Raw genomic sequence first — 19,293 nt, 5'->3', positions numbered from 1 at the left:
ATTAGTAAATGGTGAAGTAAATTGGGTGTAAATGCATCTGTAACAAAGTGACTGTTCTACTTCTCACAGCAAATTCTTCAGTAAAACATGTCTGTGTTTGTATCAGTACCTAGGTCACACTAAATGCCTGCATTGATCTGTGGACACTTGGCTCGCTTTAAATAACTCCAACTCTGCCTTTGAAAGGCAGTAAGCTTTTATGAGCGAGTTACAACACTCACTTTTGCAGGCGTCTAGAAGTTTTACATTAAGTATGTTGAAGAGTCTAGAGATATGAAATATTTAGTGGATACAGCAAAATGGTGATTTTGGTGCAGAATATGATCTGGACAATAACTTTTTTTCCAGTTATGGCAGAGGATTAAAAAAAAGCATCAATTAACTGAAAAATAGTGCTTTGGAACTTTGATAAGATGCTAGTTCACTTTCTTGCCAAGACTTAGTTGTTAAAGATTAAATATGAAGTTACAGCCAGGGGACCGTTAGCTTAGCTTAGCACAAAAACTGGAAGTAGGGGGAAAGTTCAGCACCTTTAACGCTCATTAGATAACATGTTATATTGTTTAATATGTTCAAAAAACAAAGACCAAAAAACTGTATTGGTGGTTTTACAATGGGTTATGTGCCAGACCATTTCTTGGCCAGGAGCAGTAACTTCCTGGAGTCTCCTCTGGTTGCCCAGCAACCTCACACTGGACTCTTCCCGCATCTCCATTAAGCTTTAATGGACGAGTAGCATCAATCGTATCTTTCCTTCAACTGTGTTGCCACAGTAATGTTTTTTGTTGCAACACTTTGCAGCAGCACACATTGTGTTACAGTAACATCTGGAGCTTTTAAAGCCCCTAAAAATGTAGGCTATATAGTACAAAACTGATTTCATCCACTGACAAAGCATCTCTGGTAGAAGCTGTGCATGTATTTATATTGTTACCAACCTGCATTCTTGTGGAGTTTCTTTATGAGAGTCTGTTCAGTCCCATTAGCTGCTGGTCTAGTGTACATGTGCTTTACCTCACTCTGTTAGTGCTCTTACTTCCTGCTGTAAAGCAATGATGTCTACTTGTCTCCCAGGAGCTCAGAGAAAAGTACTAAAATGCTTTTAATCTTCTTCCAATGGGTTTATTTAAAAAAAAAAAAATTCCATTCTCTCCATCTCTCTCCTTCTCATTTATGGGAGCACTTCTGGGTCTTTCCTAATGTTGGTCCTGTAGGGACACTGCTGCTTAATGGTGTTCATCACACTGTTTGTGCTGCCTGATTATTCATCTGTCTGTTTGATCCTTCTCTGTCTCCATCTCTACTCCTTTTTTCGGTTTGCCAGTTGAACTGACTTGTGGCTCCTCTGTAGCTGGCCCGTCCTCCTGGTTGGTCTCCAGGGACTCTAAATCTGTCAACTCCTAATTTAAGTCTCTCTCTGGAGCCCCCCTCTCTTTGTTTTCACTCAGTTTGAATCAATTTTGAAATGCTGCTGCTCAAATATTAGGGTTTCCCAACAGGCTGTCAGTAAATGATGTCCATGAGATAGCTGACGTTACTCTTCTTTCCTCCTGAAGACCAAAACAAACAAACTAGTGGGCACTTTATACTATCCATGAAACAACAACACCTGCAGTACATCTTATGGTGGACATATTCATTTTGAAGCTTGACTACAGCTTCCACATTTCATGATTTGTTATTCCGAATAAATACAGTTCCTGCTCTTACTTTTTTTTTTGCCTTACCATCTTCCTTCCACATTCTGTGCCCTGATTACATTTCTACTGTCCTGTACTCTGCTAGTCTGCTCCGTTATGTTGCATCACTGTTGTTGCACAGTTACAGTACAAGTACATAATGTTGGTTCAGGTATTTTATTATTGCACACCGATTAGTTCTCTGCAGTTTATTACCCTTGAGTTGAGTTTGTTCATTTTTTTCTCTGTTTAGTTGAGCTTCACTGCTCCCTGTTCTGTTCATTGGGTTTCATGGTCTCATGTCCCCATGAATCTCGCTGTCAAAGACAGACAGACAGACAGACACAAAATGGTGCAGGAGAGGAGAAAATTACTATATTGTCAGTTTGTTCTTCATTATCTCCTTGACAACCATGAGATTAACTATCTCCCTCTGCACTCACTTCTACCACTGACTTTTTTTTCTCACTGTCTGAATCGTCCTCTCTTTAGATTTTATCTCCCATCCACCATCCGTTGATACTTTTAGTCTCACCGTCCCTCCTCTTCCTCCTCCTCCTTTCCTTCTGACTCTGACTGACATCTGCCAGTCTAATACTCTCAGGGAGATTGAGAGCTGTGATGTTTTTTATGGTCAATAAGAGGGACACACAGACTGCAACAAAAACCAAAAACAATTGTTGACTATTTTTTCTTCATTCATCCATTCCTGAAAACTTCTTGGCAAAAAGTGTGATTATCACATCTCAGTGGGAGGGTAAAAATCAAGAGGGGTGAGGGGAACCAAATGGCATCATGTGGCCCTCATGAGACCAGTCACCTGATTAGGGCCAAGCACCATGGTGGAAATGAATTCCTAGAAGTCATGAGATCTTTGTAAGATCAGCTCAGTCCACTGAGCCCTGCATCTACTCCACTCCTTCCACCAGTGCTAGCTTCAACTATTTATAAGATCCTGCTGGAGTTGACTTGTACTTAGTTTAGGGGAATCTTTAAGACCACTAAAAACTTTACAGAAATCTACTTTACAGCAACAAAAGTTCTTCATATTTAAATATATAGAAAACTGAAAGCAATATATTGGCAGAAGTCAACATGTTACAGAAACTGTGTGAGTGCAGCATTTACTCTACTGCACCACTGGAACACCCATGCTAATGGTGATCCTAATTTAAAAGTAAGCATGATGTGCATTCATATCCATTGCCCAAATTTCAGAAAGCTTTAGTTTCGTTTCTGATGAAAAAAAATAAATAAATAAATCACTTCCTTCCTGAGGTTGTGCCATTTGCGTCTACCTTATGTGCTTTAAATCAATCCTGCAGAGTTAGTGCCTAATCCAACCTGGGGCCTGTTTCACAAAACCAAGATAAGGGATTAAGCCGGGATTTCCTGGTTATCCTGGATGAATTAAGCCTTGATTCGGTTTCACGAAAGCGGAGGCACATAAATCACCATGGAGATTTATTCTGTGCAGCTAGCCTGCTCCTGACCAGGCTAACAGCCAGGATTTATTTAATCCTGGAGCCTTTTCTGATCACCCAGCAGAGGTTTTACCCTATTGTTATTATCAGCCTGGATTAAAATACAACAGGTGCATATTGCTGTTTATTTAAGTACTGTTATTATTTTATTGTTGTGACCATTATTTTTTTTATTTATAATTATTCATGTGACAGTCATTGTTACTGTTATATTGCTGTATGAAGACTGCTGTTCATATTGTTGTTAGAAGTTTGATGAATATATTATGGCAGTTGTTGAGATAATTAGAAAAGGCTGATAACATTTCAAATGTGTTTTAAATGAAGTCTGTTACTAAGGGCAATACATACAATGCTGTACATTTCTATAGTTGGCCAATGCACCTTGAATTATCTTAGTTGATTAATTTTTTTAAATTCTTTAACAATAAGGATCATGTTTGCATTGTATTTGGCATTCTTAGCACACAATGTATGTTGTCCAGTAAACTGGGAATATAATTTGGGAGGATTGTACAATTTAAGAACATATCCTAATGGTACAATCCTCCCAAATGATAGTCTTAGTTCACTGGACCACTAACTATCTAGTGATGTAGGCTACTGTACATTCATGTAACAACAGGGGAGGACACACCTCAATGGTTTTTGACCTCATATTTGGGGGAAATAACTAATGAATATACTCTGTTCCATTCAGTGTGCATGGAATTTATCACTTCATTTATCATCACTTCATTATTATCTTCATAGTTTCTAAATTTTAGAGTCCAATTTCTTCAGTGTCTTTATTTTCTATGTCCATATATACAAGGAGCATGGCATATAATATGTAGAGAAGGAAACTCGGCCTCTATAAAAAATAAAAAAAATGAAACGCGAGAAAAAGCGTGGCAGATATCGGACCGACTGAATGATAGTCTAAAAATATACATTTATGAACTACTGTTCTTAACTGAAACCATTCAATGAGTCACTGTCATTTGCAAAAACAAACAGTTGTACACTTTGCATTAAAAGCGAGCAGTGGAAGTTAATATGACTTAGGAAACTTATATTTTAGCCCATGAGAGAGGAGGAAGAAAACAGAGTGAAAGAGATATTACGCACATCATGCTCACTTTTAAGGCAAAAGTACAACTGTGTACGTGTAATGTTTACAAATAATTAGTAGCCTAATCCTTGAATGGAATGATTATGGGCCTTCAATTCAGAGCCGTGGTCATTTAATATATTTAGGCTACAATTACGCATTCAGTCGGTCCGTGATAGTCTGCTACGCTTTCTCGCGGGTTTCATTACAGCGGCCGTTTCTTTCTTTTAAACATAATAATGTGTTTCACGTCGTCATACTTCCACAAGAAGCTGCTGCTCACTCTGTATAAAGTATGTACAATGCGTATTCTCCATTGTGGCATCAGTAAATCTGTGGATCGCACCGGTCTTTTGAGGAAAGCCGTGGACGGCATCTATCTGAATATTAGCCTGGCTCGACCTAGTCGCTCCTCCTCAGCCTGGCTTGGTCTTTGTGAAACGCACCAAGCCAGGCTGCACAGATTAGACTAGGTCAAGCCTCGCTTTATCAGTTATCCTGGATTTAGATATTCTCGTTTTGTGAAACAGGCCCCTGGTGGCAAACCAGGTACATTTAGTGGTGGCCTCTTTTGTTTACGGCAATTAGGCTCAAACATTAATGTAGTGATTATTTATTAATGTTAAAATGCTACACAAAGCACATTTAAAAAGGATTCAGTACTGCTACTGGGTTCCCCCTGTGTAATGCTGCACTCAGAGAAATATACTTATGCGACCATAGTTCCATTATTTATTAGGGGTGGGAATCTCTTGGCACCTCACGATTCGATTCCGATTCAGAGGCCAACGATTCGATTCTAAACAGATTACCGATGCATCTCGATGCAACAATTTCCAATCCCTGATTTAAAAAAATATACATATAAATCTGAGCTTGCTACTCAGAGTTTGCTAATCACTTCCTAGACAAAGCAGCTAGACAAAGCTTGGATTTTGACATATTTGTCACACACAAGTTTTAATGAAATGTTTTGTCTACTGAGGTTTTTATTTGGTAGTCATTCCGTGCTTAAGACTTAAACATGCTTGTGAAAGTCACCTTCTCTCACAGTAATCTTCCATATCAGAGGCTCAGTCATGTTTAAAGGTGGATAATTGGCTTCTTAGAACATGAAACATGAGGTGGTCAGATGTAATGTGATAAAGTAGATGAACAGCCTATATGTGTTTTGCCTAATTATTTAATGTATGTCTTATGAGATCATGTGTATATATACAAAATGTAATTATTTTTTCATTTTCATTTTTGTGTGTTTTTTTCTGCACTCTTGCCTAAACTCTAAGTTGTTGTCCATTATCCAATCCTCTTTCAGTCACTGTTTTCTGATTTGTACTTGTCTGGAGACAGTAACTCTTAAATAAAAATCAACACATTTAAAAATGTATCAGAATAGAGCATTGAATCGTAGAGAGAATCGTGATGCATCTTAGAATCGATTATTTTTCCCACCCCTATTATTTATAATGTTCTCTTGTGCTATACTTCTTCTAGTCTGTGTATAGTAGTCCTGTGCTGCATCTTTAACTGTGTTTCTGCCACCAAACTCTCCGAGAACCACTTCCAACATGACCCTACTGCTTAATACAGGGGAGCTTCTATTCTCACGTCCATTATGTATACTTAGAATAATGACAATGTTTTGACCCAAACTTCCAGATTGAAGTCCAAATTGAATAAGTGTAGTCTTGTCATCATCTAGTCCTGTGGAAACCAAAAAATGAATACATCTCATCATCTTGGCTCAAATGTGACAACGTGCCATCTCAATTCTATCAGAGACATTTCCAAGTGCAGTGATGTGTAATCTCAGTATTAGATCACATGGCGTTGCTCTACTCTGACAGCCTGACAGTGTGTTAGAGAGGATTACAGTCATCTACTTCATGGTCCCTGCTAAAGTACATTGATAATGTTACATAGGGGCAATTCTAGGACTTGAGGAGGTTTGGGGCTTAGCCCGGACCCATTTAAATAAACTGAATGCAATGCAAAACGGCGTTTGGCTTGCCTAGCTTGTTAAAAGCCAGTGTATGTTCATTTTAGCTGCCCAGTTTGTAGATGTTAGTTAGATGGCACCAACATTTGGCCTAAGGTTTTGTTTCCAGATTTGTGTGCTGACTAATGATGCAGGGGGTCTGGGGGTTCTCCCCCCAAAGATTTTAAGCATTAAACACTTCACTTCCTGCATTCTGGTTGAATTGTTATGCACCAATTTCTACCTTTTTCTAAATCAATTTATGATGGAAATAGCTTTATGTAAAAAGGGACAAGTAGAAAAATACAAATATTAAACCTAATGGAATTTATTGCAGTAAGGCTCTCAGGCATTCTGTATTGCTTGCAACCATTTATTCTCCTGTAGATCGACTTTTCTAATTATATCTGAGTCAGCACACATGTAACCTAGGCATACTTTACTCTTCCCTCCTCTTTTGTTGGGGAAGTAATCTCCTTAAATGTGCATATCACAATTATTCACCTCAATGATACATTAATTCATTTTAATGAACTAATTAACCCTTGGACTTCTGGATTTCTGCTCATGTTCAAAACTTTGTGCACATTCAAATATAACTCATCCCATCTGTGTTCTGAGATTTGGAGGAGTCATAATATTTTGAGAAAAATAAAGTTATAATAGGCTATTACAAGAATAAAGTCACTTTATTTGAGGAAATAATCTGCCTGCACCATAGTCTGCTGTGCATTAGGCTAGGTGATTGCTCTGCTGACATGGTAGCTCTCAGACCTTCTGACGGACACACAGCCCCGTTTGAGACTCTAGATGAAAGAACGTTTAGGGAAGTGGCTGTACGCTGCTATACATCGGAGGTGGAAAATGGAAACCACGGCAGAAATACACAGATCACAAACGCGACAGATCTGCCGCAGCATGTCGACAGAAGAGCGCATCGATTATAAACCCAAAGCTGCACAGACCACGGAAGGCGCGCTGCACATCTCTATTTTTACAGCAAGAGTGGACACCAGCGACGAACAGGTCCGGGAGCTATTCATAAAACATTCAGGGCTGTAGCCAGGGACACCCAGGCCTGACGACGCCTCTGATACAGAGTAATCAGATGTTTCATGTGCAAGGATTGTTCATCTATCGAAATCACTTGATTGCTCAGTAGTTTCAACTTAATACTGAGCAATTCATGCAATCATCTGCACTTCCAGGAAATACTGGTTTGTATTTGTCAACTAGCAACAAATACATCTTCAGGAAGAGGATAACTTGTTGTACAGCTTGCTGCAAAAGTGGCTTCACAAGTGCTCCCTGTGGATGCCATTGAAAAGCTTTTAACTCAGGAGCTCCCCATTCTGTAATAAATCAGCTTTTTTTGGGAAAAAAAAGCACACTCAAATGTCAGTTTTATTCTTAAAAAACAAAGAACAAAGAACAAAAAAAACTTATTGGTTTATGTTAGGCAGATTATAAAACGTTTTCTCAAACATGTCACGTCCTTTTGTCGACGATCCCGTTGATGAAAAAGCTGTATTAATTCACAGAGAGTTTACGGAGGGAGATGGTATTGAGTCCCGACTATAGATTTTCATTTTCATGTAGATACCTTATCCGTCCTCATATCACTAACATCAACCATTGTGGACAGGCTTTAACATCCAAGCAGATTCTTTGTGTCGCATTACGTTTTTTGCAAACGGCAGTTTTCTTTATAACAGTGTAGCGGATCATACTGTAATAGTAAAGCCACTGTAGAGCCGTCAGAAAAGTGTGACTCGCTCTGAAACGTTTTTTAAATGTCTTTGTAGGCCTAGTGTTACCTGGACACAAACCAGTGAGAGCCATTAAAAATAAATACATGATTATACATTATAGTTCTGTTAATGATCATGCTGCTGCAGCCTCAGAATGGGATTATTAGGCTATAGTTTACTTTTTCGCACGCAGGATTGCACCTATATGAAATTATAGGTGTTATACAATTCCAGTTTTCACCAGTAATATTATAAGTTAACTGTGATTAAATATGAAATTAATACACTGTTAATGCGTACGCATTGACTAGAGCAGCAATTTTCTCCCACACCAATTCTCTCTCTTTTGCAGCAGCAGCCGCTGTCTTGCTTTTTTAACGAAATGCATGTTCAAACGTTAAAACGATTGACATATATATAATGGACCAATAGACCCCGTTGCTCTGGACGGAGACCAGTGAAGGCTATTAGAAGCACTTTTGCGGTGATCTCTTGCTTTACTGCGCAGCCTCCAACTGACGGAGACAACGTAAATGTGACGTGAGCAACGTGTCTGAAAGTTGGAAGTCTTCTGGTAGCTGTGCCAAGAGAAATCTCAATCATTCCCAATCTTACAGAGACGGAGAGTGTAGGTATATGTAAGGAGATAACATAGGCACAGGCTAATTATTGATCACTAACATGCTAGTTAACATTAGTAATTAAACCTAAACCGCTAATGTAAGTCAAAACTGCCAGCGAGCTTCTCCTGTACTATACGGTAATTCCTCTACTATGCGACAGTAAGTTGCGTAGTTATGACACAATCGTTAGCCTATTTTTACAAAAACGTCTGCTACGGAGCCATAACGTGAGGTACAAGGTAATGGAGCCTTTTATACATTGTCGTGTTTCTTTAGAAATAAACAATAGACAAATAGAGTCTTTAAACGCTTCGGATGTAAAGTTATTCGCAGTCAAGTGATGTAAAAAAAATGTCAGTGGAATGCTAACAGGAGGTGATACCTTTGTAGCAACAAAATGGCGCCATAGGAGGTTCGAGTTCTGAAGCGAAGCTTACCCCCTTGGTTAAAACTCGCTGTTTGTGCGCATGAGTATTTCCGGCGACCGGTTTGTTTGTGGTTGTTACCGGGTGAATCGTAGAATCATGGCTCCATTCATACTGCCTTTTGTGCACGCGCGTAACCCTGAGTGAACCTACTCCGAGTTGATTGAACCAACTCAAATCAGCTGTTCTGGAACCGAAAACTCAGAGTTTCCCATCTCAGGGTAAATCAACTCAGAGATCAGGGTCAGACTCAGAGTTTGTTAAACCTCCTTCCTGGAACGGACCTCAGGATAGAAAAAAATAAACTCTGAGGGTTGTTTACATTTCTTTAAACCAATCGCATTCGTCTTGGGCGACGCCAAGCTCCGGACACAGCGACGCTGCCTTTGAACAAGTAGTTTTGGGAAGAAACATTTGCACTCTGCAAAAGAAACCGCCACATAAAATATTAAATTAAGTTAACTGTTCACACAGAAACGTGATCTATTCAAATCAGCTGGATACATTGTTAAACGTTAAACACTGCGTGTATTTCGTTCACAGCAATCCCGCCAATCAGTCCCAAAACGTCCCAGTTAGATAGTACTTCGTAAATGCTGTAAACATTTTCTTTGTAAATCTTTACAATCATTCCCCGAAAGAACCAAGCAGGCCTGTCTTATTGCACAATCCAAATTTTCTTCAAAACCTGCCATTTACAGTGTGTAGCTTGCCAGCTCCAAGTTTGTTGTTTCCCAAAGCGAAGGGATTTCTGCAGGACTCAGAGAGCCGAAGGTGAGGGCCATCCGGCGCGTGTGCTGGAAATGTACTTCTGTTGATCCTGACTAGTCTATACATAAAGAGCAGGGAAACAATATTTGAACTTCTCACTGTGTAACATCACCTTAGGACTAACCTTAGTAGTAGTGCTTAAATTCCTGAGCCGATGTAGTTACAGCAGTGTTTCCCACTTTTACAGGTATACAGTCTTATACTCAGATTCAGGATGAACACACACAAACTCAGAGAAGGCAGAGGCAGTGTGAATACATACAAAGGTCAGGACAAAGCAAACAGCACAAGATGGATATAACTTCACTCTAGGTTCCGACAACTAAATCACGCAGGCATTTGCTCAAGGTAATACTGTTCAACCTGAACCAGACGTTTGCCTGATGCACTGAAGCAAACGCCAATCAGCTCCAAAGACTAAACATTTCTCCTTGGGTGCATTTTACAAAAGGAAATGACCTTCCTTTTCAACACCTACCAATGAAACCCAAACAAAAAGTTTATAAAACACAAATTCCTCAGAAGAGCTGCTGCCAATAACAGAAAAACACATCTCCACATATGCCATTGACAGAGGAAGGCAAAAACCAAAACAGCTATTCATAACTGCTTTATTATGGATAGATGTCCGTCAAACTACCTTACTATCTTAATGGGAGTACTAGGAAGAGAGCGATTAATTTATTGCAAGTAGGCAAAAGACTGCTTCACTTCCTGTGAGAACGTACAGTAAGAGGTGAGTGCTAAACCAATAATCCAAATAATCCATACAGTATTTCTATTACGATGTCCTGCTTGTGTCTTAAGCAAACAAAGCAAAGAGAGGAGAAAAGGGGGAGATGTTCGGGCTGAAAGAAAGAGAGGGGAGGGGTTGATGTCTGCAAATAGCACCATCAGCATTTAGGAAGATCACTTCACTTTTCTTGCTTGCTCTCTCGCTCTCTCTCTGACATGAGGACCGTGGGGAATGGTGTGTTCCAGCAGCGAGTCGACCAGCTATCATTCCCTCAGATAGGGAGAACATTAAGGTGTACCTGCCCCTCTCAGCACTTTCACTGGCAACCCGGAGCAATGTTATTATGATGACCCAAGTTCAAACAACGTCTCTCTCTCTCTGTATCGGTCTCTCTCTTTGGATAGAGGCCTACATGCACTATTAACCCAGGGCTATCCATCATCTGTCTCCTTGTTCAATGGGCTATAATACACTGTTAATGCTACTGCAAAGACACTGATACAACCCGATAATGGAGCTCACACACTCTTCAGCAGAACTACTGTTTGGGCAATGTGAGAAGGAGTTAACCAGTGTAAAAAAAAAAAGAAGAATTGTTATGTCTTTTATGTATCAGCAGATATGAAGATTAAAAAAAGTCAAGTTAAACCTCTAAAAAGCAGCTTCAGTATGACGGAAATGCTCAGTACAGCTCCATCACATTACTTTTTCTCCCACAAACAGCCCAAAACCCCCAAAGATTTTCAACTTAGAATGATCAAACAGAGGAAAGCAGCAAATGCTAACATTTGATAAGCTATCACCAGCAAGTGTTTGGAATTTTTGCTTGGTAAAAAAATGTAAAACATTTAATCTATTACAGAATTGTTTAAGATTTATTTTCTTAAAATTGACTAATTGTGTAATCAACTTATTGTTTCAGGTCTGCATGGAGCCCATACATCCCATATGGGTTTATACTGTAGATGCAGATTATAAATATACTCCTGGGCTTGGATATGGTCAGTTAATTAGAAAATGTGTAATGTTTGATATACTAAATTAACTAAAATAATAATCTTCCTTTAAAGTGCTAATAAATATAAAACAAAGTGAAATGTGACTGTATCTTTACGTCAACAAGTACAAGGGACTGCTAAATGTGATTGAAAAGTGAAGCAGCAGCCAGTCAAAAACAAACCCAAGACCGAGTGGCTTAGTGAGAGCCTGTAAGTCCTTCAGGTAAAGGGGTTAACCCTGGTGCACTTTGTGGATTGTGGCCAGTATGGACGGGCAGGTGTTAACTGATTACCATGAGGCTGAGAGGAAACCTGCCACTGTTGGCACACACATGAGCATGCTTGGAAAGCCATTCTACAGCTTCACAACAACATGGATATCCTTCAAAATAAAAGAATACCTTTCCTGGATCCTGAAAAGGGACCCAATTCAAAAATGTGTGATACACGCAAACACATCAAGCCATGCATATGCTATTGTATTTATCAACATTTATCATTACTATTGTAATTAAAAGAAACACAAGTTTGAAGTTTGCTGTTTGAGTTGTGCTTAAAGCTGCAGTGGAAAGACAGTAAAGTGAGACCTCTTCCTGCAGCTCTCCCTCTCAACTGTCGCACAGGCAGTGCATGTGCAGAACAGCCAATAGGAACGCTCTCTCTCTCTGAAATAACCTGTGATTGGCCAAAGTCTCCTGTCACGGGCTAGATTTTCTAAAGCCTGAAAACAGAGCCAAGAAGAGGTGCAGAAGTCCAGTTCTCTCTCAGACCAATTGAAATACAATAAGATGAAGGATTATTATGGAATTTTTGCACAACAGCAAAAATAAATTGCCTACCACAGCTTTAAGTCAGTATGAAAAACAATGAATATGTCCTTTAAATAGACAATTAGAATAACTATTAGTTTTATGTCATTTTGTGTCCGTCATAAATCGATTTATTCGGTGTTGTCCTAATAGCCTTTGGTATTTAACCTAATTCTAGCCAGTCCTCGGGAAAATAGGATTTTTTTTAAATTTCACTATAAAAGGCCTTACAATTAATTATGGACTAAGGAAATCAATTTTCAACCCTAATTCACTCCATGAAAGTTGTGATTCTGTAGTCTTTTTAACCCTCTGAGATCTAAGGACATTTTTACATTTCTTTTTAAATTCACATTTTAAGGATATTTGCGTACAGATAACCATGTGTTTCATATCAAAATGTCAACTCAGCTTTCTGTACAGTGAGGCCCAGATTTGTTCCAGAGCAATGTGTAAAGAGATAATTTGTAAATAAATGTCTAAAATGAAATTTTGTAATATTGCTTTTTAAGTAGGACTGTTGTCAAACAGCTTGGACTCGCCGGTGCGTCTTTTGTCCTCAGAGGGTTAATTTACCTCCTCATCACTGTCTGTAATACTAGTCTACACTGTATTTGACTGTAGTTTGTGATTAAACCCAAACCTCTGATTAAATACTTGTGCTGGCTGTAGTTGGGATCATTTTTTACATTAGTAAAATTTACTAATGTAAAAATGAGGATCAGATAAATGCCATTAATGTTAATGGCATTTATCTGATCCTCATTTTGCTAGGGGCAACCCCCCCTTAAGCACCCCCGGAGCCCACACTGAGCAGGCCTGCTGTGCGATGACTCCATAAGAAGCTAAACAAACGTCAGCCCACATTGTCAGCCAGTCTGCTTATGAATTATTGACAACTAGACAGAGCCGAGGAGTTCATGTGATCCGCTGCCCTTTGCGTCACCTGGCTACTGATGAATTCCACTTGCCCGCTTACTAGCCTGCATGAAGTAACATTAACACTACAGAGACAACAATATGACCAATAGCCACTATTAAACAGTTATTCTTGCCTTATATGCACAGATCACTTAACATGCTTCCTACTGTATTCAAAACCTATGTGCCATGAAAATACAGCAGGTGGAAAATAAGCAGTAGGAGATAAGTGAGAGGCTTGGATTTGAAAGTATAGCTGTAAAATGGATTAAGTGTGTGAGGGTATAGTGAACACCAGTAACCCTTTAATCCACTGTGTGAAGGCAGGAAGCCAGACAGAGAGAGAGACGAGAGGCATTTCCTGTCCAGGAATCCAGATTTGTCAGCAGCAGAGAAATGCTGCCCGGCTGCTTTTAAGTCACCTCTACACTGACAAGAGTCGCAATTTAGGAAACCGGTAAAAATTATTTTTAACAAGCGGCAAACTGATTATTTTCTCATCTTGATGATTAGAAAAGTCTCCAGAACAGCGTTAAAACGTTGTATAATTAACTTCTCCGTTTTACAATGCTCACTGCGTATTTATTTTCCAGAAGAATGTATGTTTAGGGCTATGACTGAAATAATACATGAGAGGCAAAGACACATGTGACATTTTGTTAACCACACATGAAAATAGTAACATCTCATTTTTTATTTTTATTTTAAACAGCCAGTTTGTGTCAATGTGGTAAATCTGAAGAAAAAAAACAAGACTCATTTCAGCACTGAAGTATTGCACTGAGGAGGACTGCAGAGAGGCTACAATTTAGAACAATAAATTCAGAGCCTAAAAGTACCCAGAGAAGAGAACCAACGAAGGGAAGCGAGCCAGCCAGCAGAGTGAGTGAGTACAGTACAAGTACACTAGGTCTCAGTGCTCCTACTTGTCACTATGATTACATTTTGTTCTCATTCAGCTTGGACAGGTGCGACAGCCACAACGATTACAACTCTACATGTTACACTTTAAAAGATTGCCAGTGTTTCCTTTAGGATTTTTGTTAGCAGTGGGGACAGGTCTGAACTCCCCCCCCCCCCTACATGAAACGGAACTGACACTTAGCTTCAACACAAACTAGTTACTATATAGGCCAACTTTGATCTTGACATATAGGCTAAGCATTCTGTAGCAAATAACAATAAACCCAGTATTAATTACATTATCTTAATGCAGTGTAACTACTTCAGCATGTAAATAATGTACCTAAAATACAAATGTGGGCGAGGGCGTTCAGCAATCGCTATTATATCGAATCAACAGCCACGTGCAATTTAGCTAGTAGGTGAAGAACACAAACAATGAAAATCACCAGTTAGCTTAATTTAAATTTGCAAGACCAGGCTTAAATGAACTGACAACATAACTTATATGACTTACAGTTCTGAAGGACTTACACACACGATCTCAACTGGCTTATCATCTGGACCACGTCTCTTTTTCCATTCTCCCTCCGCTCGCGGTGTGAAGCGCGTGTCCACGCTATTCTCCGACATGCACTCTAACAATGCAGCCCTATTTCTGATACCGTGGGGGGCAGAAATGTTGCCGTGGGGGGCCGCCACGGTCAAATCAACATAGAGTAAACACCAAGATAGCTATAGGCTTACATAACATCCTCTGCCTTCTTACCCCATCAGAGATGGCAGCAGAGACCAAATAACTGCAAGAGTACAAACACTGGTATCCAAGTGGTACAACATGGCCCCAGCTAAGCTTTATTAGGGTAATGTGTTTATTTAACCCATATTTTCACAAGAGTATTACATTAAGTAAATTTAGCATTGCTTCCATTGAAATCTGACAATGCTGATGGCGTGTTTTTTAATTGACTTGACTGCTAGGCGATATTTTATATTTGTATGATTACATGCATGTAAAAAAGGTAAGGCACTAGACTGTGATACACTACTTCTTTTTGTCTTAGACTTCAAATGAAGGTGTATTGTAGGTAACAACTAGGTAATAGAACAGCCTTATAAATAAGAAAGTGCCAATGGTTAAAGGAATACGCCACCGTTTGTTGAAATAGGGCTTATCATGGTCTACCCTGGCTGTAGATAGGTAGGCCAATGCATTTTTTGTCTCAGTGTAAGAAATTAGGTTGTTTTTTTGTCTTTTGTTGGCTCACTTTTACTCACAACATGCTAACAGGCAACACAGGATTCCATTTACTACGCTAAGCTAACTAGCGGCGGCGCTGCCGATGTTACACCGGACTAAAACAATGCATGCACAAAAAATGCGTTGGCCCACCTATCTACAGCTAGGGGAGACCGTGATAAGCCCTATTTCAACACACGGTGGCGTATCCCTTTAAGCCCACCCATAGACTTCTCATTTATAAGACTGCTCTTGGACTGCTTCCTTCTTAACTTCAGGTCTACATTCTACAAAAAAACTATGCAAAGTTATTGTCTTCACTCCCAGGACTTATTCCTTCCAACTAGGGCTGGGAAATATATCGTTATTATGTTGATATCGTGAATCGTAATATGACATAAGTGTTGTCTTTTCCTGGTTTTACGAGCTGCATTAATGAAAAGAATAATGTCATTTTCTAAACCTACCAGACTGTTCCAGCGGTTCTATTATTTGCCTTTAATCATTATATCCACATTACTGATGAGTACTTATCACAAACCTCATTGTGTAAATATTTTGGGAAAGCAGCAATTGTCAACCCTACAATATCTTTGCAATATCGAAATATTTGGTCAAAAATATTGTGATATTTGATTTTCTCCCTATAGCCCAGCCCTACTTCTAACTGTCCCTAACTGTGCCTGACTGCTCTGAAAAGGAAAAAACAGCGTTTAAGTATGCTGCTCCCTTGGCTTGGACCCAGTTACAAAACCACTTGAATATTTGGAAGCTGGTTTCATTGGACACATTTAAAACGATTCCAAATTACTTGGAAGCCGGCACAGCTGGCTGTAGATGTTTTGAATTTTGAAGTTTTTTATATCTTATAAGCATGTCATTTGTTCTTGTGTCTTTACTCCTGGTTTAAAAAAATATATAATAATAATAATAATAATAATAATAATAATATCTGTTAAAGTATGTTTGCAGAACGGCATTTTTTTTTTCAAAGTGGATAAAGTATCTCGCAAGGTGGCTTTAAATTTAATTATTATTTCTGCACATATATTGAGGTTCCTAGTTATTTTAAACAGATGAGTTTTCTTAATTTTTAGGATATGTAGGACAGTGGAGTTGCTGATTAAAGCATCTTGAACACACTGTCCATTGGAGGTGTTTCAAAAGAGTCCGCTTGATTCTATTATGTTTATGGTTCAGTTATTGCTTATCGCTGCATGTAAATCACAGCTGTTTTATCTGTTAGTCTGTTTACTGATCAAAAACAAATCTCAACATGCCCAAAGGCAGCATAATGGCTGTCAGCCCAAAAAGCAGCAAGTGATGCCATTTTAATTGGCCTCATGAAACAAACTCTTTGCTCATGCTGAGATGTTGGATGCATTTTACCATACCTTTATTTTCCCCTTAACAAAAACAAACTACAAATCACTGACATTTCACATGAGGATTATTTAGAGAATAACAAACAAATATATTCAAATAAAGACATTACTTAATTTACAGACATAGTCAGAGGGAGAATCCTTCATCATACTGCTGGCTGTAAGTATTGACTAATATTTCATAAAGGCCCCGTGTATTGGAAACCAGATAAATGTTCCTAACCCTCAACTTAAGCATTCAGCAGTCTCTTTGCATCCGGGTTTTCGCAGCGGCGGTACAATCAATTTAACCCTAAGCCATTTGTCTAAACCAGTTATCCAGATCAATTACAGCAGCAGACCTCATCAGCATCCCACATCCTCCCAGTCACAAGCTTGTTTGTGCATGTGTCTTACTACATGGCTCCATCTCACCGTCCACACAGCAGGGATTGTATCTAATCAGCCATTTGCAACAGTTGGGAGTCTAAGTCTGAGTCTAAGCCTCAGCTGAGGGAACCGGGGTATAAACCTCGCTGGCTCTCATGTGAGCAGAGTTTGCTCTGTCTGGATTATTGTCAAACACATTACTGTGGAGCCTAATGCAACTCACAGCCATATAGGCCGGCTGCTCCACTGCTGTCCATCGATTTGAAGGGCAGGAAGAAAACAACTGGATTACATAATTCATGTGAATGACGGTTCCATTTGTAGTCTTGTACATAATACAGAAAATTAGTACTGTAGCTTAATACAGTAAATTGGAGTGAAAAGCACACACGAGTTTAACAATTTGACGGCAGATCAAAGTTATTTTATCTGATGCAAAACAAGTTAAACTATGCTAAATAAGCTGCCGTTAAGATGAATGATAATTGCTGTCTGTTTGCATCTCTTCGCATGTTCTGTCATGACTGGGTATGTAGCCTACTTTCCAAAATCCTGCTTTACAACTGATGACACATGACTCCACCTTTCACTTATTGAAGCACCAATGATTCGGATTTGTTGACTGAAGATGTAGGCTATGTGTGGGTGTGTTCCAACACGATGTGATACAATAATTGAATTAATATTAATGTTCAGATGCCAAATAATTATTGAAAAATGATGTGTACCAAATCTCATTCAAAAATCTGACGTTTTAGCAAATGCAAAATACTGCACCAAATGGCACTTGTATTCATAAAATTACATTTTGAAATAGATTTACAATCCACGACGGTGTATGTTACCATTGAAGATATAGAATAGAATAGAATAGAATATGTAATCCAATATAAAGTAAAAAATCACCACAAACTAAAATAAATACATTTCAAAATAAAATTAAAACTATAACTTCCTATAAAAAAAATTTTTTTAAAGTAATAATTGAAGATGTCAGACAGTTTACCAAACATTTGGCAATGAGCTTTGTTCCACTCCCTTTCGTGAGTGAAACTTAATCCGGATGAGTAGCTGCTTCGGCGGAATTTGAAACCAATAAAAAAGAAATTGTAAAAAGCTTTGGCCAGCGGTCAAAAGCGGTCAGGGTAAGCAGAATTGAGAGTAACTGAGAGTACACACGGAGGACATGTTCAGCGTTGTAAAAACTTACATATCTGCTGATGAGGGTCCGAAGAGTGCTGAAATCCATCCCCATCCTGTTCCTCTTTCCTCTCCGGACACTTCTTCTTTCGGAGTCGTTTTTCCAAAAGGTGACTTTACTGTAGATGCTAACTTCTTTTTAATTCTCCTCCTTTGTCCATGTCTTTTACTTCCTTCTCTTCTTCCTGAATTACAAAAAAAAAAGGCTCGGTCCGACAAGGCTTTTCCAAACAATTATAAACCTGAACTCACCTACAATACGGGGTGGGGGGCGGGGGGCTGAAACAGGCTTTGCCAGTAAAAAGAGGAGTGTCTTGTATGTCTAAGAGTTTAGACAGGAACAGACAAGTTGGTTTCTCCTGCTATGAGACTGGGTCACTTCCTCTCCCCCTCTGCGCGTGTACTAGTAATCTTCTTGTCTCGCGCCGCGGCCAAAGGAGCTTTTCTCTCATCTACGTCACGTGGAGCCAGGTGGTGGCTCTGACTGGAGGAGAGCGCATGCGCACTCATGTGCTTTTGGTGTGTAATTGATTGGACGTTTCAGTTAATTAGAATATCGATTTGTTTCCTCGGGGCGTAATGGTGCACCAAAGACAAAATTCAGAATTTTTTTTTTTTATTCAACTGAGAAAAAATGCTATGAGAGGACAGTGCATAAAATGATTACATGATTTCTGTGTGTGTTGGGGGGAGGTGGGCTGTCCGGATTTGAACACCCCGACACCCCAGTGGTGCTGTCCACCCAGATGGTGCTGAAATCATTCCAAAAAAAAAAATCTTACACAAATCCATATTTTTCCCACATGACTTTTCCCCACATGACTATGTTCCAATAAAAAGATTTCTGAACTATCATTTGGTACTTTTATTAAAAATATATTAGAAAGACAAACTATAGCCTATGTTCCTCTGACATCTAAGTAAGTAG

The 19,293-nt window shown here is 39.1% G+C and overlaps 1 protein-coding gene across 8 annotated transcripts in view; it reads right to left on the bottom strand.

Annotated features, from left to right (window-relative positions):
* The window catches only part of atp11a (ATPase phospholipid transporting 11A), a 52,288-nt gene extending 33,507 nt beyond the window's left edge, over positions 1–18,781 (bottom strand). For all 8 annotated transcript variants that reach the window (XM_039793169.1, XM_039793170.1, XM_039793167.1 and 5 more), the window contains exon 1: positions 18,376–18,781. In XM_039793169.1, the coding sequence (XP_039649103.1) occupies positions 18,376–18,420 (45 nt within the window). In that variant the 5' untranslated portion in view covers positions 18,421–18,781. The remainder of the gene's footprint in view (positions 1–18,375) is intronic.
* Positions 18,782–19,293: the final 512 nt, after the last annotated feature.

The sequence above is a fragment of the Perca fluviatilis genome, chromosome 24 (assembly GCF_010015445.1).
Source record: "Perca fluviatilis chromosome 24, GENO_Pfluv_1.0, whole genome shotgun sequence".
NCBI lineage: Eukaryota > Metazoa > Chordata > Actinopteri > Perciformes > Percidae > Perca > Perca fluviatilis.
Note: the sequence above shows the minus strand (reverse complement) of the source record. Positions and strands in the feature narration are given on the sequence as shown.